The 17709-nt window shown below is 51.8% G+C and overlaps 1 protein-coding gene across 3 annotated transcripts in view; it reads left to right on the top strand.

Moving 5' to 3' along the window:
- The first annotated feature begins 12652 nt into the window (after window positions 1-12652).
- DHRS3 (dehydrogenase/reductase 3) overlaps window positions 12653-17709 on the top strand; it is a 41963-nt gene continuing 36906 nt past the window's right edge. The window contains exons 1-2 of one of the 3 annotated variants that reach the window (XM_060014714.1): window positions 12653-12668; window positions 14490-14639. In XM_060014714.1, the coding sequence (XP_059870697.1) occupies window positions 14490-14639 (150 nt within the window). In that variant the 5' untranslated portion in view covers window positions 12653-12668. Of the gene's footprint in view, window positions 12669-14072; window positions 14640-17709 lie in introns of those variants that run through there. The other 2 variants (XM_060014704.1, XM_060014694.1) reach the window with 2 other exon arrangements.

The raw sequence follows: 17709 nt of genomic DNA, 5'->3' as shown, positions 1-17709 counted from the left end.
TTGCAGGGCCCATCGCAAAATGAAAATTTATTTTCCTTGTTCAAAAACGATTCAGGATTTCAAGATGGTAACCGTAGAGCATCCAACCAAGTGTGGGACCCTGTGTGACTGCATAAGTCATATGCCCACGAAGCGGGCCCAACCCATACCCTCAAGAAGCTCTCAATTTGATGTAAGACTTAGACAGTTTACTTCACCTCTGCTGTCCATTTCTTCATCTGTAAATCGGGTTTGTGCCTGCCTCTTACAATGGGTTGTTGTGAGCCTTAAATTGTTATGAAAACAAAATTCAACCTAGTAAATTTGAGAATCTAATTGACTTAATTCAACAATTCGTGATTCAGGCATCTAACAACTAGCAGGGGTCCCTGAAGAGCGATACAAAGTGGAAAGCTTTTATAGAAAGGAGGGTGGGGCAAGGAAGTCTTTAGCAAAAGGAATGAAAGGGTTATTTGGGGCCAAGACATCATATTTGGGGGGGGGGGGAGAGCGGGAGACTTTATCATGCAGATTGCCTGTTCTTGGGAAGGGGCAGTGGAGAAGGCCCACATGGCAGATTACCTCATTGGTGCTGTCCAGAAAATTCCAAACTGATTGATTAAGGTTACATCTCTGGGGAAGGTCAGAACTGCAACTAAGTCAGATATTAAGTCAAGGTTTGGCATCATAGGTTTTAGCACAAGTGATGCCACTTGGGGCCTCTGGTTTTCTCTTTGACAGATGAATTATATTGATAAATCTACTAGAACAGAAACCAGTATATAATACATCCTTAATAAATAACAACTATTATTGTTCCAGTAAGTTCAAAAAGGGGAGAAGGGCCAGTTGGGGGGGGTTGTTGGGGAGAAGCTGCTCTAAGAACTTCATTAGAAGTGGTGTTGGGTCAACTGAGCCTTGAGATACAGCTAGATGTGTGCTCCTTACAAACAGAGACAAACTATGTGGCTTCTGCCCTTGATTTACAGGAATGTGTGTTCGTGAATTCACCTTCTTTGTTGTGCTTCATGTAGTTCAATTCGTTTTACCTTTCCTGGACCTACTTTTTCTGGCCCACAGACTCTGGGCCCAAACTGCCTTGCTCCTCCACCTCTTAGCTATGTGACCATAACCTGTCCGTGCTCAGTTTTCCTTATCTGTAAAGTGGGTACAATACAACCCACACCTCAATGGGTTGTTCTGAGGATTGTGGAAGTAATACCCTCAGCACAGCCTGGCACATAGGAAGAGCTTTTTATTGAAGTTGAAGGAACCATCTAGGGAGTATCTCAGATGACAAGAAGAAACAACTAAGAATGAGGCAGGACCGAGCTGAGGGATGTTTACAAAGTAACTGACCTGTGTGTTACTTTGCTCAGGCCGCCATAACAAAATACCACAGACTGGGCAGCTTAAACAACAAAAATGTGTTTTCTCAAAGTTCTGGAAGCTAGAAGTCCCAGACTAAGGTTTGGTTTCTCCTGAAGCCTCCCTCCCTGGCTTGCAGACGGCCACCTTCTCCCTGTGTCCTCACATGATCTTTCCCCCGTGCACACGCATCCCTGGGGTCTCGTTCTGTGTACAAATTTCCTCTTCTTACAAGGACACCAGACAGATTGGATTAGAACCCACCTAACAGCCTCATTTCAATGTAATCACCTCTTGAAAGGCCCTGTCTCTAAATGCTGTCACATCCTGAGGTACTAGGGATTAAGGCTTCAACATACAACATACGTATTTAGGGAAGACACAATTCAGCCCATTAACAACTTGTGCTTTTCAAAAATGTCAAGGTCATGAAAGACAAAGAGAGGTAGAAGACCAGAGACTGAAGGAGTCAAAAGAGGCATGACAAGTAAGTACCACGTGTGCCCCTGGACTGGATCCCAGACCAGAAAAGATTGTTGTTCTTTTGTTGTAAAGGACGTTAGTGACACAACTGGCAAAATCTGAATGAGGCCTGTAGATTACATAATAGTATTGTATCAATGTCCACTTCCTGATTTTGATTAAAAAGTACTGTAGTTATGTAATAGAAAGTTCTTGTTTTCAAGAAGTATATGCTGAAATGTTTGGGACTGTTAGGCAATTAGGTCCACGTGTATTCTCCCCAAAAAAGTGTCGATAATGAATAGATGGATGGATGAACGGATGGACAGACAGATGCACTTATGGATAAAACAGATGTAAAACGTTAACACATAAGTGAAGAGTACACAGGAATTCTTGGTTCCATTTTTGCAACTTTCCTGTAAGTTTTTTCAGACCTACGGTTTAAAAACTTTTAAACACGGATCTATGACAATGTAGGCAGTAGGTAACCATTCAGGGGCACTCTGGTGGGGGTAAGGGAGGGAGGGATCAAGTGTTAGGCAGCCTCTATCGTTTTACAACCGCCCTGCAAGGTAATTAATATAACCCTCCTTTTCAATCTGAGGAAATGGAGACACAGTGCGCTTAACTGCCTGGCCCAAATTCAGGTTTTGCAGGGCAGAACCCACTCCTCAGGACCACTACCAGGGGGCAGCTGGTATTGACTCCACTCCGTCCCACTTTTGCCACCTTCATCACCCAGAGCAGCTGCAGAGAAGGTCCAGTCCCACAGGGAGGCAGAGGGTTGGTGGGGGGGGGGTGGGGGGGTAGGTCATCGTTGCTGGATTTACAAACCTAAGATTTTCTTTGGGTCCCAAAACTTCAGGGCCAGCCTCAGCGCCTTCCAGCCCCCAGACAGTCAACGTTCAAGTAAGATGAAATAAAGACCCAACGTGACCCAAACAAAGTGTTTTTATAAACTCATGAAAAGAGTCCTTATTAGAAAGGGCTTAGGCGGGAGACAGGCATGGGGGTTGTGACGTGTCTGATCCTTCTGCAGGCTTCGGGCAAGCTGTGATATTAGCAGATTTCGCTCTGGGTAGGCTCACTGTCAGCTCCACATTGGGGGATTTTATGGGATTTATGCACAGAACTTTCCTACAAAGCAAGGTATTATAGGACGGATTACAGAGTTCCAAGAAGCAAAGGTACCGGCTCCCCTGTCTTATTTTTTAGCAGATTTTTTTAAAGAGGCCCATGGTCAGGGGCTCTGCAGCCTTACACCAGATGTCCCATATCCTGTTGACTCTAAAACAAGCATATTTGTACAAAAAGATCATCGAGTGGCGTTTTCTTCATACAAAATCATTATAGAACATTGGGAATATGTAAAAAGACATAAAAAGAAGACAAAATCACATGTGTTGCTATCACCGGAGACAGTTACTGTTAACATTCTGATGTGTTCCCTTTCTGTCTTCTTTCTGTGTGTGCACACCTGCACGTGTGCATGTGTGCCTGCGTATGCGTGTGTGTGGAGAGAAAGAAACAGAGAGAGAAGGACAAAAGTCCAGAGCAGAAAGAGAAAGAAGCAGAGAGAACGGGCTTTACAGTAAAACCGAGCTAAACTTGAATTCCATACCTGCCACTCTTGGGTTCCATGACCTTGGTCAAGCTGCTTGACCTTTTTAATTCCACAGATGTACATGGGAAATACAGATCCTACCTCAAGGGAGCTGTTTTGATTAAATGAGATTAAATTAAATGAATACGAAGCGTTTAGTATGCCGCCTGACACACAGTAAATCCCGACTGAATGGTAACTAAATAAGTATGAACGTGGACTTAAGGCTTTTTCTTTCCCAAAGTGGAATCATCCTGGTGACACAAATTTGTATCCTAACACTTTTAATGGTTTTTCTGCTAGAACTGTGGGAAAACAGACTTCCCACAAGCCAAAAGAAATTTTATATATATAAAATTCCCAATTACACCCTGCTCTTCAGGCTAAATTTTTAATGACATAGTATCTTGTCAATATTGTGCACATGCTTTGGGGGTTTTGTTGTTGATCTTTTCCTTCTAACTGACAACCCACCACACGCTGAACGAGCATCTGACTGAGGCCACAGATTCTCAATGACCGAAGATCAGATTGTTTAGTCTGTGTCCCAGGAACACTTAAAACTGCATGATTTGGACACATTACTCCTCTTCTCTGGGCCTCAGTTTCCTCATCCGTTAAATGGGGATGCAATGGTGTCCCCTCAGCAGGTGGCTGTGACAGCTACATGAGAAAACCCACGGGAGGCACTGGACCCAGCGCCTAGTAAGTGCTCAGTAAAAGATAAAATGATAACAAATATTAAATTTCTTACATTTCAGAGACATAATCCTCATATTATATGTATATATACTTCCATTAGTCTGTTTCCTACTTGTTTTTATAAACTGATCAGGGCAACACGCAGTAAGTCATTGAAATAATTGCCCAAGCAGGGCTTTTCAACAACAGAGCCAGGGCTGGCAGGCATCCCCTCTGTGCGAATCTGCCCCCTGGGAGACAGCAGACCAGATGTGGCAAAGGAACCAGGGGTCCTGAGTGTCTGGACACATGTGCAGAGCCAGGGGGCTTCCCGTCTGTCTCCCCACCTGAAGGCGGGATCTGAGCTTTCTTTGTCATCTTTGGGGGTCCTCATAATAAATGGCAAAGATGTAATAAACCTCAAGGGAGGTTCATTGTTGAGAGGCAATGAAGGGTGTGCACCAGGATCCTGATTTAGACCCTGTAGGTTCTGCCTTCTGCTGGAATGTTTACCAGCCTGTGGGCTCAGGCAGGTGACTTAACACTTGGGATCTCAGTGCCCCATCGGACAGGACTAAATGCGCTGGAAACAGCACCAGGGCGTGGTGGGCACTCAGTAAATGTCAGTTAGTTGGGATGACTTCAATCTATCATTAGACTCTCAATTCTTATTGCTTTTTTTAAAAAATAAATTTATTTATTTATTTATTTTTGGCTGTGTTGGGTCTTCGCTGCTGCACGCGGGCTTTCTCTAGTTGCAGCGAGCGGGGGCTACTCTTCATGGCGGTATGCGGGCTTCTCATTGCGGTGGCTTCTCCTGTTGCGGAGCACAGGCTCTAGGCACACGGGCTTCAGTAGTTGCGGCACGCGGGCTCAGTAGTTGTGGCTCGTGGGTTCTAGAGCTCAGGCTCAGTAGTTGTGCCACAAGGGCTTAATTGCTCCATGGCATGTGGGATCTTCCCGGGTCAGGGCTCGAACCTGCGTCTCCTGCAATGGCAGGCAGATTCTTAACCACTGTGCTACCAGGGAAGCCCTCAAGTCGTATTGCTTTTTAAAAAAATTTTTCAGTGAACTCGGTTTCTCCAATGACCCTCTACTTCTTTACAGTGGATGTAAACTTGGGTCAGTCCCTATGAATACATTTCCAGAAAGAGGGCAAGAAACAGCTTCTGCATTTCTGAGGCTCATGCTTCATTTATTTCTGAGGTCTTGAGAGACTGATGTTTGCTTGATGGTGGTGGTCTAGGACTGAAATTGGCAAACTATAGTCCACAGACAGGGTCTGGCCCACTGCCTTTTTGTGTGTAGTCTACAAGTCTAAGTATGGTTTTTACATTTTTTAATGGTTTGGGAAATAATTGAAACAAGAATGATATTTTGTGACAGGTCAAAATTATATGAAATTCAAGTTTCAGTGTCCATAAATAATGTTTTATTGGAGCACAGCCATGCTCACTAGAGGAGGTGTGTTATAGCTCCTTACATGTTGTCTATTTACGTGTTATCTGCATACTGTTTACATATTGTTTATATCTATATACTGTCTATTGCTACAACAGCGGATTTGAGTTGTTACAATAGATACTATATGTTCTGCAAAGCCCTTTACAGAAGTGGTTCATCAACTCCTGGCCCAGGGTAAGGATTTAGCATTCCTAAGGCCCTAGCTCTGGTTCCAGGGAAGACTTTTTACACCCAGGCCACTCAGGTTTCCCGCACCGTTTTTACCTCCCCCTCAGACAGTGCCCCTGTCACTCAAGCTCCTTACCTGCCCCCACCCCACCCCAGATAGTGTGTTCCTTGGGAACGTGAAGACAGGAGGAAGAAGACACCCACTGAGCATCTTTTCCCCGCCAGATGCCAGCCCATTCAAAGACATCATCTCAGTGGGTGTCAAAATTCCCATTTTAGGGATGACAAAACTGAAGCTCAGAAAGGGGAATCACCTGCCCATAGTTGCATAGCTAATAAGTGGCAAAGCTTGTGTTTGAACACAGCCTTGCCAACCCCAGAGCCATCCTCACATCAATAACCCACACCCTGATTTAGAATTATTTGACCGACCAACCAGGAGGCAGGAGGCAGGTGATAACGGCTGGGCGCCCCCCTGGCCTCGGCCCAAGCTTTCTCAGGTTACACCCCCCCCCCACCTCGCCTGTGTTCCTGCCACGTTCCCAGCCTTGGCTCTGGTGTGCATTTCCACCCATCCCTGGCGGCCAGAATGCACACGGCCTGCCGCAGCGTCCCCTCACACAGAGCCCCAGAACCTGCCTCCCTGCACCACAGCCTGGGATGCGGGACAGTGATGGGAAGGAAAGCCTGTGGGTGTGCAGACAGCGGCCCTGGGCAGGACGGGAGACGGGAGTCCACACAAAACACTCACCCGTGTTCCTGGACTCCAGGTGTTCCTGGACTGAAAGGAGCCACTCTACCTGGTTGATTTTTGGTTTTTTAATGTATCCTGTCCTATTAGCCAGGCCTCGCCTGGGAGAAAAGGGGCCCTCTTGGTGACTGCGCTGTATTAGAAAGGGGAGGTGTTTATGAGGTTTTTCAACGTCTCCAGCCTTTGAGACCGTATGTCCCCTCCCCACAGAGATGCTGCACCGTCTGAAGCCTGCTTTCCCCTCTTGGTTTCCTCTGGCCAGGTAGACGGTGCGCCACATCACCCAGCTCCTGTCCTCCGGGGCTTCTGTCTCCATGAAGACCGCCCAAGGCAGCCAATCTGAACTTCATGGAACACTGGTTTCCGTTCAACCAGACGGTTCTCCAGATCCAGCCCCTCAGTCAACACTGCCAGCTGTTCTGCTTGGGGCAGAGTCACCAATCATCAGATAGAGCCGTGTGTGTGTGTCTGTGTGTGCCTGTGTGTGTGTGTGTCTGTGTGTGTGTGTGTATGTGTGTTTTTATGTATGTCTCTGTGTGTTTCTGTGTATGTCTCTGTGTGAGTCTGTGTGTCTCTGTGTCTGTGTTTATCTTTGTGTGTGTCTGTGTGTCTGTATGTCTGTGTCTGTGTGTTTCTGTGTATGTCTCTGTGTGAGTGTGTGTGTCTCTGTGTGTCTCTGTTTATCCTTGTGTGTCTGTATGTGTGTCTGTGTGTTTCTGTGTATGTCTCTGTGTGTGTGTGTCTCTGTGTGTCTGTGTTCATCTTTGTGTGTCTGTGTGTGTGTGCCTGTATGTTTCTGTGTATGTCTCTGTGTGAATGTGTGTGTCTGGGTGTGTGTCTGTGTCTGTATGTCTGTGTCTGTGTGTTTCTGTGTATGTCTCTGTGTGAGTATGTGTGTCTCTGTGTGTCTGTGTTCATCTTTGTGTGTCTGTGTGTGTCTGTGTGTTTCTGTGTATGTCTCTGTGTGAGTGTGTGTGTCTCTGTGTGTCTGTGTTTATCTTTGTGTGTCTGTGTGTGTGTCTGCGTGTTTGTCTGTGTGTGTTCCTATGTATGTGTGTCTCCGTACATGCATGTCTGTGTGTCCGTGTGTCCGTGCACCAAGTGACTGGTTTTAAAACCCTGCTCAGGGGCTTCCCTGGTGGCGCAGTGGTTGAGAGTCCGCCTGCCGATGCAGGGGACACGGGCTCGTGCCTCGGTCCGGGAAGATCCCACATGCCGCGGAGCGGCTGGGCCCGTGAGCCATGGCCGCTGAGCCTGCGCGTCCGGAGCCTGTGCTCCGCAACGGGAGGGGCCACAACAGTGAGGGGCCCGCGTACCGCAAAAAAAAAAAACAAAAAAAACAACCCTGCTCAGAGGAGTGTCCCTTGCAGGGCAGGGACCTCGCCAAAGGCCCCCGCGCCGGGTGTTCCCGGCAGCAGCACCTCCAGGTGTCACTGTCCACCTGTCTTTACCTGGCAGCGGGAGCCCGCCCAGCCGAGCATCCCAGAGCCTCCTCCCCCTCGCCCTGCGCCCGCCCTTGGCTCTGGACGCTGCTTGTAAAGCACAAGCCCAGCGTGTCTCCCGCTGCTCCTGTCACACGGGAAACAGAAGCCGCAGTTGTTCTTGTGCTACAGGACGCTGTTACCTCAGTGCTCCTCCAACAACAGTGTGCGTAAAACAGACCTGGGAATTGCCTTAAATAAAACGTAGAGTCTGATTCGGGAGGTCTGGGGTGCAGCCTGGGACTCTGCATTTCCCACGAGCTCGCAGGCAACGCTGAGCTGCTGGTCCAGGACCGCACTGAGCGTGGAGACCCCAGGTGAGCTACGCTTCCCTCCCACCTCCTCCTCCCACCTGGCTGCTCCAGCGCACCAGGCACCCTCCCACCCAGAACTTCCTGTCTCTCCGCCCAGCTCTTCACCCCGACTTCTTCGGGTTCACGCCTCACTCCAATCGGGCCTCTGCCCCAGGGTCGCTTTGGAGAGGCCTTCCCCAGCCACCCTACATAAACCGCTGCCCGACCAGCCCCATCTCTCCGTCCCCAACCCACTGTCATCTCTGTCCCCAGCTCTCTCTCCCACGCCCTTCCTGTATTCCTCCTGGCACCCTTCGCCTCCTGGCAGTGTCGCAGAGCCAGGCACACAGTCACTGCTCAATAAATGTCTAGTGAATGAATAAGTGGATGAATGACTGAATGAAGGCACACATCTGAAATGTTTCACTGCCTTTGCTCCCAAAGTTCTGTGTCAGCCACTCAATTTCCTCACTGGGGGACAGCAGGTCACCTTGTGTTTTGTTACAAAACACAGGGTAAAGATGAAATGACCAATTTCAAGATGGAGACAGCAGAGCACCAACCCATGCTCCCCTGCACAGGCCACGTGCCCACCAAGCCGGCCCAGTCCCTACCCTTGAGAAGCTCCCAGTGCGCCGTGAGATTCGGGGAAAACCAGCAGATACGGTGCGGTGTCATGGTGCTGAGGGGCAGGGCAATACAGGGGCCGAGAACAGAACCCCCTGGGCCAGCCTTGGCTGGGGGAAGGGGACATTGGGGACTGAGGGGCAGCTGGAAAGAGCTTCCTGGAAAGAATACCACATGAGCTAAAGGAAACCTTGCAAAATGAATAGGGGTTTCCTCGGCCACAGAGAAAAGGTCCTGGAGAAAGTGTGTTGGCAGGTGAGAGGGTGGCAGGTAACCGGGTGAAATGAGGAGGTACCCAGCTGAGGCCAGAAGCCCTGCTCTGAGGCCGTCCAGGAACACCGCTAACTTAAGCCCTGCATCTCTGCCGGTGGCTGAACTGGTTCCTCAGCAAGCAGGCATCACGCCACCTGATCGCCACCGTAAAAGCGAGAGCTGTCATTTACTGAGCTCTTGGTACGGGATTTGATGAGTAGCTAATCCCATCCCCATTAATATCTGCCCTTTGCAAATGAGGAAGCTGGAGATGGGAGGGGGGAGGGGCAAAGCTGGGATCTGGACCGGAGCTTCCCAATTCCAAAGCCAGAATCAGCACCCTACGGCTCCTCTCTGACCCATCCTGCCTTACCCCCCAACCCCGTGGCGGTGGCCCAGGGAGAGACGCCATGGCCGTTGGTTGACGGACTGGCCCCCTGAACGCACGCCCTGCTCCTCTAGCTTCCGTTTTCTTCCCTCTTAGGTATCTGTGCAGCCACCAGCCCAGAACAACCCGAGGGGGAGGGCTCAGCGTCGTGACACATCCTAAGTATAAAGGAGGGAAGAGCTTGCCTGCTGGTGGAAGAGGCGAGGGAGGCTTCGTGCAGGGGCTGTGAGTAACCAGGGGCCAAGAAGAGGCAGCGCTGGAGGGCTCTCGAACGCTGGCCCACATGCACATTCCTGGAGTCCCACCCTAGGATGCTGGTGGGAGCCCAAGAATCTGCATTTTGACAAGGTCCCCAGGCCGTCCTGTACGTTCTGGAAGACATCCATGGATAAAGCAGACAGAGCCGAGCATTTGACCGGGGTTCAAGTCCCACCTCCATCTCTGGGCTGTGATCTGAAGTGACTTAACTCCGTAAGCCTCAGATAAGTAGAAGGCAAGGCTTGAGACCCGTTTGTCTCTCCAGCTCTCAGTTGAGATGGTGATAAGGAAAGTTCCTGGTAAAAGAACTAGAAAAGGGCATTCGTGTGCTTGGCACTGGGGATGCAGTGGGAGTGGGGGGAGGGATAAATTGGGAATTTGGGATTAACAGATACACACGACTATATATAAAACAGATAAAAAAACAAGGACCTACTATAGAGCATGGGGAACTATAGTCAATATCTTGTAATAACCTATAATGGAAAAGAATCTGAAAAAGAATATACATATATAGTAACTGAATCACTTTGCTGTACACCTGAAACACTGTAAATCAACAATACTTTAAAAAAAAAAAAAACAAATACGTGTAACCTGGTTAAAAAAAAAAAGATGGGACTCAGCCCTGGGGGAAAGGGGCGGTTACAGCACGGTGGCCCATCATGGGCCAGCAAGTTCCCTTGCGGGTCACAGGGCCGGCTCTCTTGGGGGCCCACCTCTAAGCATGAGCTGCGGCTCTGGGCTGGAAGGTGTCTCCAGCCTGCCCTTCTGGGTCGTCGCACCTCCCGTGCCCACCCTGTACCGGGAGAGCTGAGTCATGGAAAAAGTTAGTTTTCAGGCTGCAGCTCACCTCCCTCCTCCATCAAGCCCACAAAGGCTCCTTTCACGTTTCCAGGAGCGAGGAGAAAACCGTGGGGCCCTCTCCCAGGCTGGGATGTGAAATTTCAAACTTCACCCTGGAGTTAAATTCCACACCCGTTGCTCCCAGCTAAGGGAGGAGGGGGTACCAACAGCCAAAAACACGGGTAAGGGGAAGTGGCGGAGAAGGGGGAGGGGTCGTGTCCCACTCCGTTCTCACTGAAGCCGGGTCACAGGCACCCTCTGGGCCAGCCTGCTAGACTGTGCATCCCCTAGCCCAGCACCCCCTCGCCCTCATCTTCCTGGGGAACTTGGGGGCCATGGAGCAGGTAACAGACAGAACCTCTCTGGGTAGCTGATGACGGAAGAGGCCAGAGGCTCACGGTATGCCAGGCCCACAAAACCCACATCCTGAAAGTGGAACAAGTAGAAAAAAGGTGTCCGCTTCCCAACCACAGTCCAACCCCAAACCTTTTAGGGCTGCCTGACATGTTCCTTTTTACTGTGATTTCACTCTAAACCTGATGTTTGGAAGAGGTAAGGGGAGCCCCTGTGTGGCCCTTGAGTGAGTCATTTAGACTGCTGAGCCCGGTGTTACATGGGCACAGGGACGCCCACCCGCAAAGGCTGTTATGGAGATGAAGGGAGCGTATGTGTAAAGGGCCTGATACGCTGAAGGTTCATTTGGGTTCTCAACCCCCTTCCCACTCAAACTCACATCCATGGCAAATGTAAGTGGAACGTAGTGGTCACCTAGCTGGTCTGGCATCTGAACAGGGCTGGGTAGCTGGCGAGGATCAGGGGACGTAGGTGAACATGGGGCTGAGTTTATGAGTTACTTCACATCCCTGAGCTTCAATTTCCTACTCCACACGGTAGCAGGTGTGTGGGGAAGTGGAGCTATGATCCTTGTGAGGCCTTTTAGGCTTGGAGTGTTAACCTTAGGTGGGGAGAAAAGCCTGGAAGAAAAAGGATTAGCTGGTAGGGTAGCAGGAACACGGGACGCTGGAGGCTCCGGCAGCTTGGAGGTGCAGTGTTGCATCCAGACCACTAGGCGGCGTCGAGGATAACAGATGAGAACAGGCTGAGCACAGGGGTTCCAGTTCCAGACCTTCCCAGTTGTCTTCTTGGCTGGCCCGGCAGACACCGGCCACAGCTGGGTGGGAAGCGCCTGTCTCTCCAGGGTTGGGATTTCTTTTCCATTTTTTACAGACCTCCTAGGTGGGAGGAGGCCGTCACGTTGACGAAGTCCTGCCTTTAGCCGTGGCCTGGGAGCCTATGAAAGCAATGGCCTGCCTTTCCATCCTACTTTTGGAGGGAGCCTGGTCTCCACCTCTCTCCTCCTCTCCTGCCAGAGTGGGGTGGGGTGGGAAGAGGAATCACGTCTGGATTTGGATTCCTCCCTTCTGTACTACCTGGCAGATGGGGATAATAATAACCCCCCTGCAAGGTCAGTGGGAGGATTAAATTTCAGAATCTAAGCCCTCAGTATAGGACAGTCTCTCATCCAGCCCCACTCTACCTTCTTGCTCTTCCAGCCGTCCAGATAGCGATTTTCCAAATTCATCTGGAAGGAAGATCCTCGACTGCAGAACTTCCCTCCAGAACTAGAGGGTCTTTGCAGCCCAGGGAGGAGTTTAACCTCCAGCCACCCCATCCCCAAACCAGCCTTTCTCAAAGTGGTTTTCTCGCCCGATGCTCAGCAGAGCATTAAACGTACTGATTCCAGCACACCCAGCCCTGCTGAATCAGAAGGTCTGGGGGTGAGGCCCAGCACTCCCCGTCTGAACAAGCCTCTCGCTGGAGAACTGCTGCGCCAGGTTACAGGGCAGCTCCCTGGCTCACCCTCTCTCCTCCAGGCCTGGGACCATCAGGGGCAGCAGGAGGCAAGTCCCATCAGCACTTTTAACTGGGCCTGCTTTGCAGTGACTCACCTCCCAGACTTCCTGCAACAGACAACTCTAAATAGCTGGGTCCCACCCTCCAGCAAGGGAGACATTCTTGTTGGGGGAAAGCAGGAGGTTACAAGGTGGGTGCCCCACTAGAGCAGCCCAGGGAGACCCAGAGAGAGGAGCTGCTGCCTATACAGCAAGGGGGGAGGGGGCGCGTGGGCTTAGCACGTTTTGTTTACAGGCGTTTGTTATTAAGGAAATTGCTGTCAGTCAAGGTAATTCTAGCCCAGATGAGCAATAAATATGCTCCCAGCTAATCGTACGGGGATTTTATTGGCACTCTGGGGGCAGAGGTTCCTTTACCCTACCCCCACACCCCCACCCCTCAAAGCAAAACCCTGCTCCCAGCTGTTTCCCCCCAGCAACGTGAGGGACTCGGGGCAGACTTAGAAAGTGCGCTCTAAGTGAAAACGGGAGGAGTCTGGGCAAGGGTCAGAAGTGGCTCCCCGGTCCTATGGAGGCAGGGAATGATCAAATGACCTGAAATAAACCCTGGGCGACCTGATGGATCAAGACAAGCGCGAGCTCTCCCGGGCCTGCACCGCATGCAGGGGCGGTCACCTGGCCCGCAGGCTCTCCTGCTCGGGGAGACCGCGTCCCGGGCCAGGAGGAATGTCTCGAGGAGTGAGCCGGTTCGCAGGAGTCGGTTCTAGCGTGTGCGAGTTACGGCGGAGAGCCCTCAGGGATACCGCCGGCAAGCCCCGGCTTGCCGCGAGGGGAGCCGGCCCCAGGAGAGCGGAGTCGCAGCGAGCCCGTGTGCGCGCCCGCGCGCGCACCCCGCCACTGCGCAGGGGGAGGGGAGCTCGCGGCAGCCACTCAGAGGAACGGTAGTGAAGCCTCGGAACAACTTTAACTGTCAATCAGACTTAATGGGGTATTAAAAAAAATGGGGGGGAAAAGAGCCGCCCTTTCGCTCCCAGCCAGCCGCGGCTGCCCCGGGAGCGAATGGATAGGGCGGCGCAGACCAGGGCGTCCGATCCACGCGCGCTCCGCACCCGGGCCCTCTCCAAGTTGGAAAGGACAAAAAGAAGGCAATAAATGCTAACAAGGGAGAGAGAGGGAGCCGGATCGAGCGGCAACTCCCAGCCTCTGCTGGAAGAGAGAGGGAGGGAGGGAGCCGAAGAGAGCGGGCGCGCGCGAGGGCGAGCCATGCACGTAAAGAAACTGACACCCGGACCCCCCACTTCTCCTGCACGTTGCTGGCAATCAGATCGCGTTTAAGCAATTTCCTGAGCCCAAGAATAGCAATGAGTCGGGAGACTTTCGCGGGCTGAAATTGGGAGCTCCAAGCACTTTTCCCCCCCACTTTTTTTTTTTTTTTTCCTGGATAAGGGGGGAGGCGCTCCAATTTGGAAACAGCTTTTTTTTTTTTTTTAAATCTTGCACTTTGAAACCGCGGGACTGTAGCAGGGTGCGCGCGTGTGGTTGGTGCCTTTTTTTTTTTTTTTTTTTTTCTTCCCCTGCCTAAACTCCTCTGTCAGCCTGTAAACATTACCTGAGAATTCCCCAGCCGAAACGGCTGCTGGGGCACGAAAGTTCTTGTTAGAACTTTCCACCTCCGGCTTCCCCTCCACCCCTCTTACTGTCCCAACCTTCTGAGACGCTTTTTCTCCTCCCGAGGATTTATCTCACCCACCCACCCACACCTCCCCCCCCCCCCCGCCCTTTTTCTCACCCGGTGCTTGCTTTGCATTTGGGAAGAGGTGATTTCAAGAGTGGCCAGGTGGGACGCCTCTCTGCCCCTTATTCGGTGTATTTATTATTGTTTGGGGGTGTTTTCTTTTTTAAGTCCTGTTTTGTGCGGTCCGGGGAGTTTCGCCCCCCCACCCCTGCCCGGCTCCGCGGCGCGGAGGATGGTGTGGAAATGGCTGGGCGCGCTGGTGGTGTTCCCTCTGCAGATGATCTATCTGGTGGTGAAGGCTGCCGTCGGACTGGTGCTGCCCGCCAAGCTGCGGGACCTGTCTCGGGAGAACGTCCTTATCACCGGCGGCGGGAGAGGCATCGGGCGCCAGCTCGCTCGCGAGTTCGCGGAACGCGGCGCCAGAAAGGTACCGGGACACCGCGACTCCAGGGGATGGGTGCCAAAGGCTAGGGGGACCGCGGGGACAGGGGTGCGCCCACCTGCTGCCGCTGCCGGAACCCGAGCCCAGGGTCTGAAAGTCGCCCGCCACCCTACTTCTCTGCGCCACCCGTGAGTGCTGAGCTAGTCAGTTTCACCTTGTACATTTCCCGGGCACCCGACTGTCTTTTTTGGCAGGTCCGGAACTGACCCGCTCCTCTGGGATCTGTGGCTGGCTGTTCACCCCCAGCCCGAAACTTAGCAGACCCCCCCGCTTTCCGACATTCTTCCCTCCCAGAGGAAGGTGTCGTGTTTTCCCTCTCGTCTTTCCCTCTTTTGCCGCCACCCTGGGGAGTGAAGGGTGTGTGCGCTCCTGGGTAGAGCTGGGAGCCGCCTGTTAGCTGGCGCTTCATGTTTTCCTTGGCAACCCGCTTCCCAGCCCCAACCTGGGCGGCTGCAGCTCTGGAGGCAAGAAAAGAGGGGATACTTGGTTTGGGTTTGAAAAGGAAAAAACGGTGATGGATGTCTAGCCTAGCCTGATAGGCGCTCGGAGGCCCAGGTGTTTGGAAATCTGGAAAGAGGGGACAAGGGTAACCAGCAGCTGATAAAGAGCCCTTGTTCTCACTTCAATGCTGCCTCCGCCCGACCCCCCCAATACAGCCCCAGAGGGGGTCCCTCCCCACTAAGGGGCGAGGTGGTGCAACCCCACCTCCCCAGCACCCAAGCTCTGCCTTTAACTTTTTGGTAGACCCAGCACCTCTTCCCCCACTTATCCCAGACCTGGTGCCCAAGAGTGTGGAGGGTGAGCCAGCTGTCACCCAGCTCCGACCCAAGCCGGGCTGACTCACCCAGTGACTAGAGCAATAGAGAGAGAGATTTGAGGCTGGCTGTCTCCAGCCAGCCCTGTGAAGAGGAAGAGCAAAAGCAGGGAATTAGATTGAAATTTAAACTGTTGTGAGCGAGGGGGTGAAAGGGCCAGCAAAGCCAGCTGATCTGACAGGGAGCCACATACCTAGGGGATTAAGTAAATATGTACTGTAGAAAACCAAACCTGCATGTAATTCCAGGTTGCTTTTGTTTTGTTAAATACTGCCCTGAGATTTACAATCCCTCCGGGGTGGCTCTGACTGGGACTGAACTTTGGAGCGTGAACCATCAGCCAAAGCCGATTGCCGATTAACTCTTCCTTCCCCAGGCGGTGTCTAGGGGTGGGGGGTGCGGGGGGAGCAGCTGTAGGTTGGCGGCTATCAAGGCCGAGCTAGCTGGGGTCGGCTGTCCTGGGCTCCTGCTTCTCCTTGGGTGGTTTGGACAGCTGCTTGACCTTGCAGTTGGAAGGGGAGTTTGGAAGTGTTTTTAACCCTTGGACACACGGAAAAAGGAGAAGCAGAAGTTCTTCTCAGCAGTTTCGTTTCCTTGAGGTGATGCCCCCTTTGTGGAGGCGTGGCGGATGAGGGTGCCCTTGCAGAAGGATGCAGGGTTTGGGACAATCGCATGTGATTGTCATTCCTTAGCGGTCTGCATCCCACAGAAACTTTCTTCTGACTCTTCCAGCTGGCCCAAGTCCTGGGTCTCTTTCTCTGCTCTTGTAACTGGCTGCAGTAGGCATATGAAGAACTCTTTCAGTCAATCTGGAAAAACTTGACTGACTATAAACAAGCCTCAATTGAAAGAAGTATATGGCATTGGGGGGTGGAGGGGGTAGAGCGGCACCCTGTGAGTCCCTTCACTGGGAACCATGCCCCACCTAACTTGGAATAGATATCTTCTCCCAAAGAATAAATCCAGGGCCAATGAGAAATATGTCTTAAATCGGTATCTGGTCACCAGAAACAGGAACCATGGGGCCTCTGGAACTTCCAGTGCCATTCACCCTAGGTTCAGTGCTCGGACCAGTCAGGATGCCCAAGAGCGCTGCCTATAACTCATCATCATCTGACCAATTACTGGGGCTACTTTTTAATGAGCTTTGCGCTCGCTGTCACAGTGGGGAATTTGAAATCAAGGTTTCTTGCCTGAGTCCGTCTGGGGCCCAGTGAGAGGACCTTGGGACAACTCCCAGAGCTGGGAGCGTTTGGGGGCTGGTGGGCTTGGGGACAAAGGGCCGGCCGTGTGTTGTGGAGTGGGGACTTTGGAGGAGATGGCTGAGAGAGTTGTGTGGATGGTGGGCTTAGGGTGGTCCTGGAGCAGCTGGAGAGAGCTGGGGAGCGTGGCGCCAGCTGCAGCCTGCAGCAGTGTTAGACAGGTGACCTTGGTGGACGGGGCTGACTCTCCTCCCCTTGGTGGAAGTGCGGGATGGACCTGAGGGGAAAGGCCCCCTAAAGAGAAAGAAGGGAGGAGAACCAGAGTCTTTGCAAGTAGCAGGCATGTCCAAGAGAGTTTACTCTTGGGGGGGAGTGACAACCCAGTTTCCCATAACGACCTTGAGTCAAACAGGATTTGGCAATATTTGTGAGCAGTAGTGCACCTTAGGCTGCAAAGGTGACCCAAATGAGGGTTTTTCTTAAAGGAACACAAAGGTGCCAGGAGTTGGAAAGTTCCTTACCTGGAGATAACTCTGCTTAGCCACCATGTACAAGGTTAACCCGGGAAGGGCCAGTCATGCTCATTGCCCACTACAATCCTTTTAGATTTTCTGTGTCCTCCTGGATTTCCTTCCACGAAAGCATTCATAGAGCTTGGGTTCACCCCATCCCCAACAAGGCTCCTGGCAGGCTAGTGGCAGGCCCAGCCTCCAGTCCTTGACCTTGACGTGGTTTTAGCAGGAGTCCCCTGGAGGAGAGAGTGAACTGTTTGTTTGGAAGTATTTGCAGGGGCTGTTCCAGCCTCTGGTCCAGTAGGAGGCAAGTGGCTGGATTAGAGCCCTGAGCCGTGACTGTAGGACCATAGAGGCAGGGGCAACACACCAGGGCCCAATCCCTCCATGGAGAAGGGGTAGAGCCGGGACTCGGGGACCCATTGCAGGGAGCCAGTATAAGAACTGGCTCTGAGTCGCACCTGCTTTGCTATTATTGAATTTACAGTCCATGGGTCTGTAGCCCTGTTCCTAAAGCAGCTTGCCA

This window comes from Delphinus delphis, chromosome 1 (assembly GCF_949987515.2).
Source record: "Delphinus delphis chromosome 1, mDelDel1.2, whole genome shotgun sequence".
Lineage (NCBI taxonomy): Eukaryota > Metazoa > Chordata > Mammalia > Artiodactyla > Delphinidae > Delphinus > Delphinus delphis.
The sequence above is the reverse complement of the archived record's forward strand: the minus strand, read 5'-3'. Positions and strand labels throughout refer to the sequence as shown.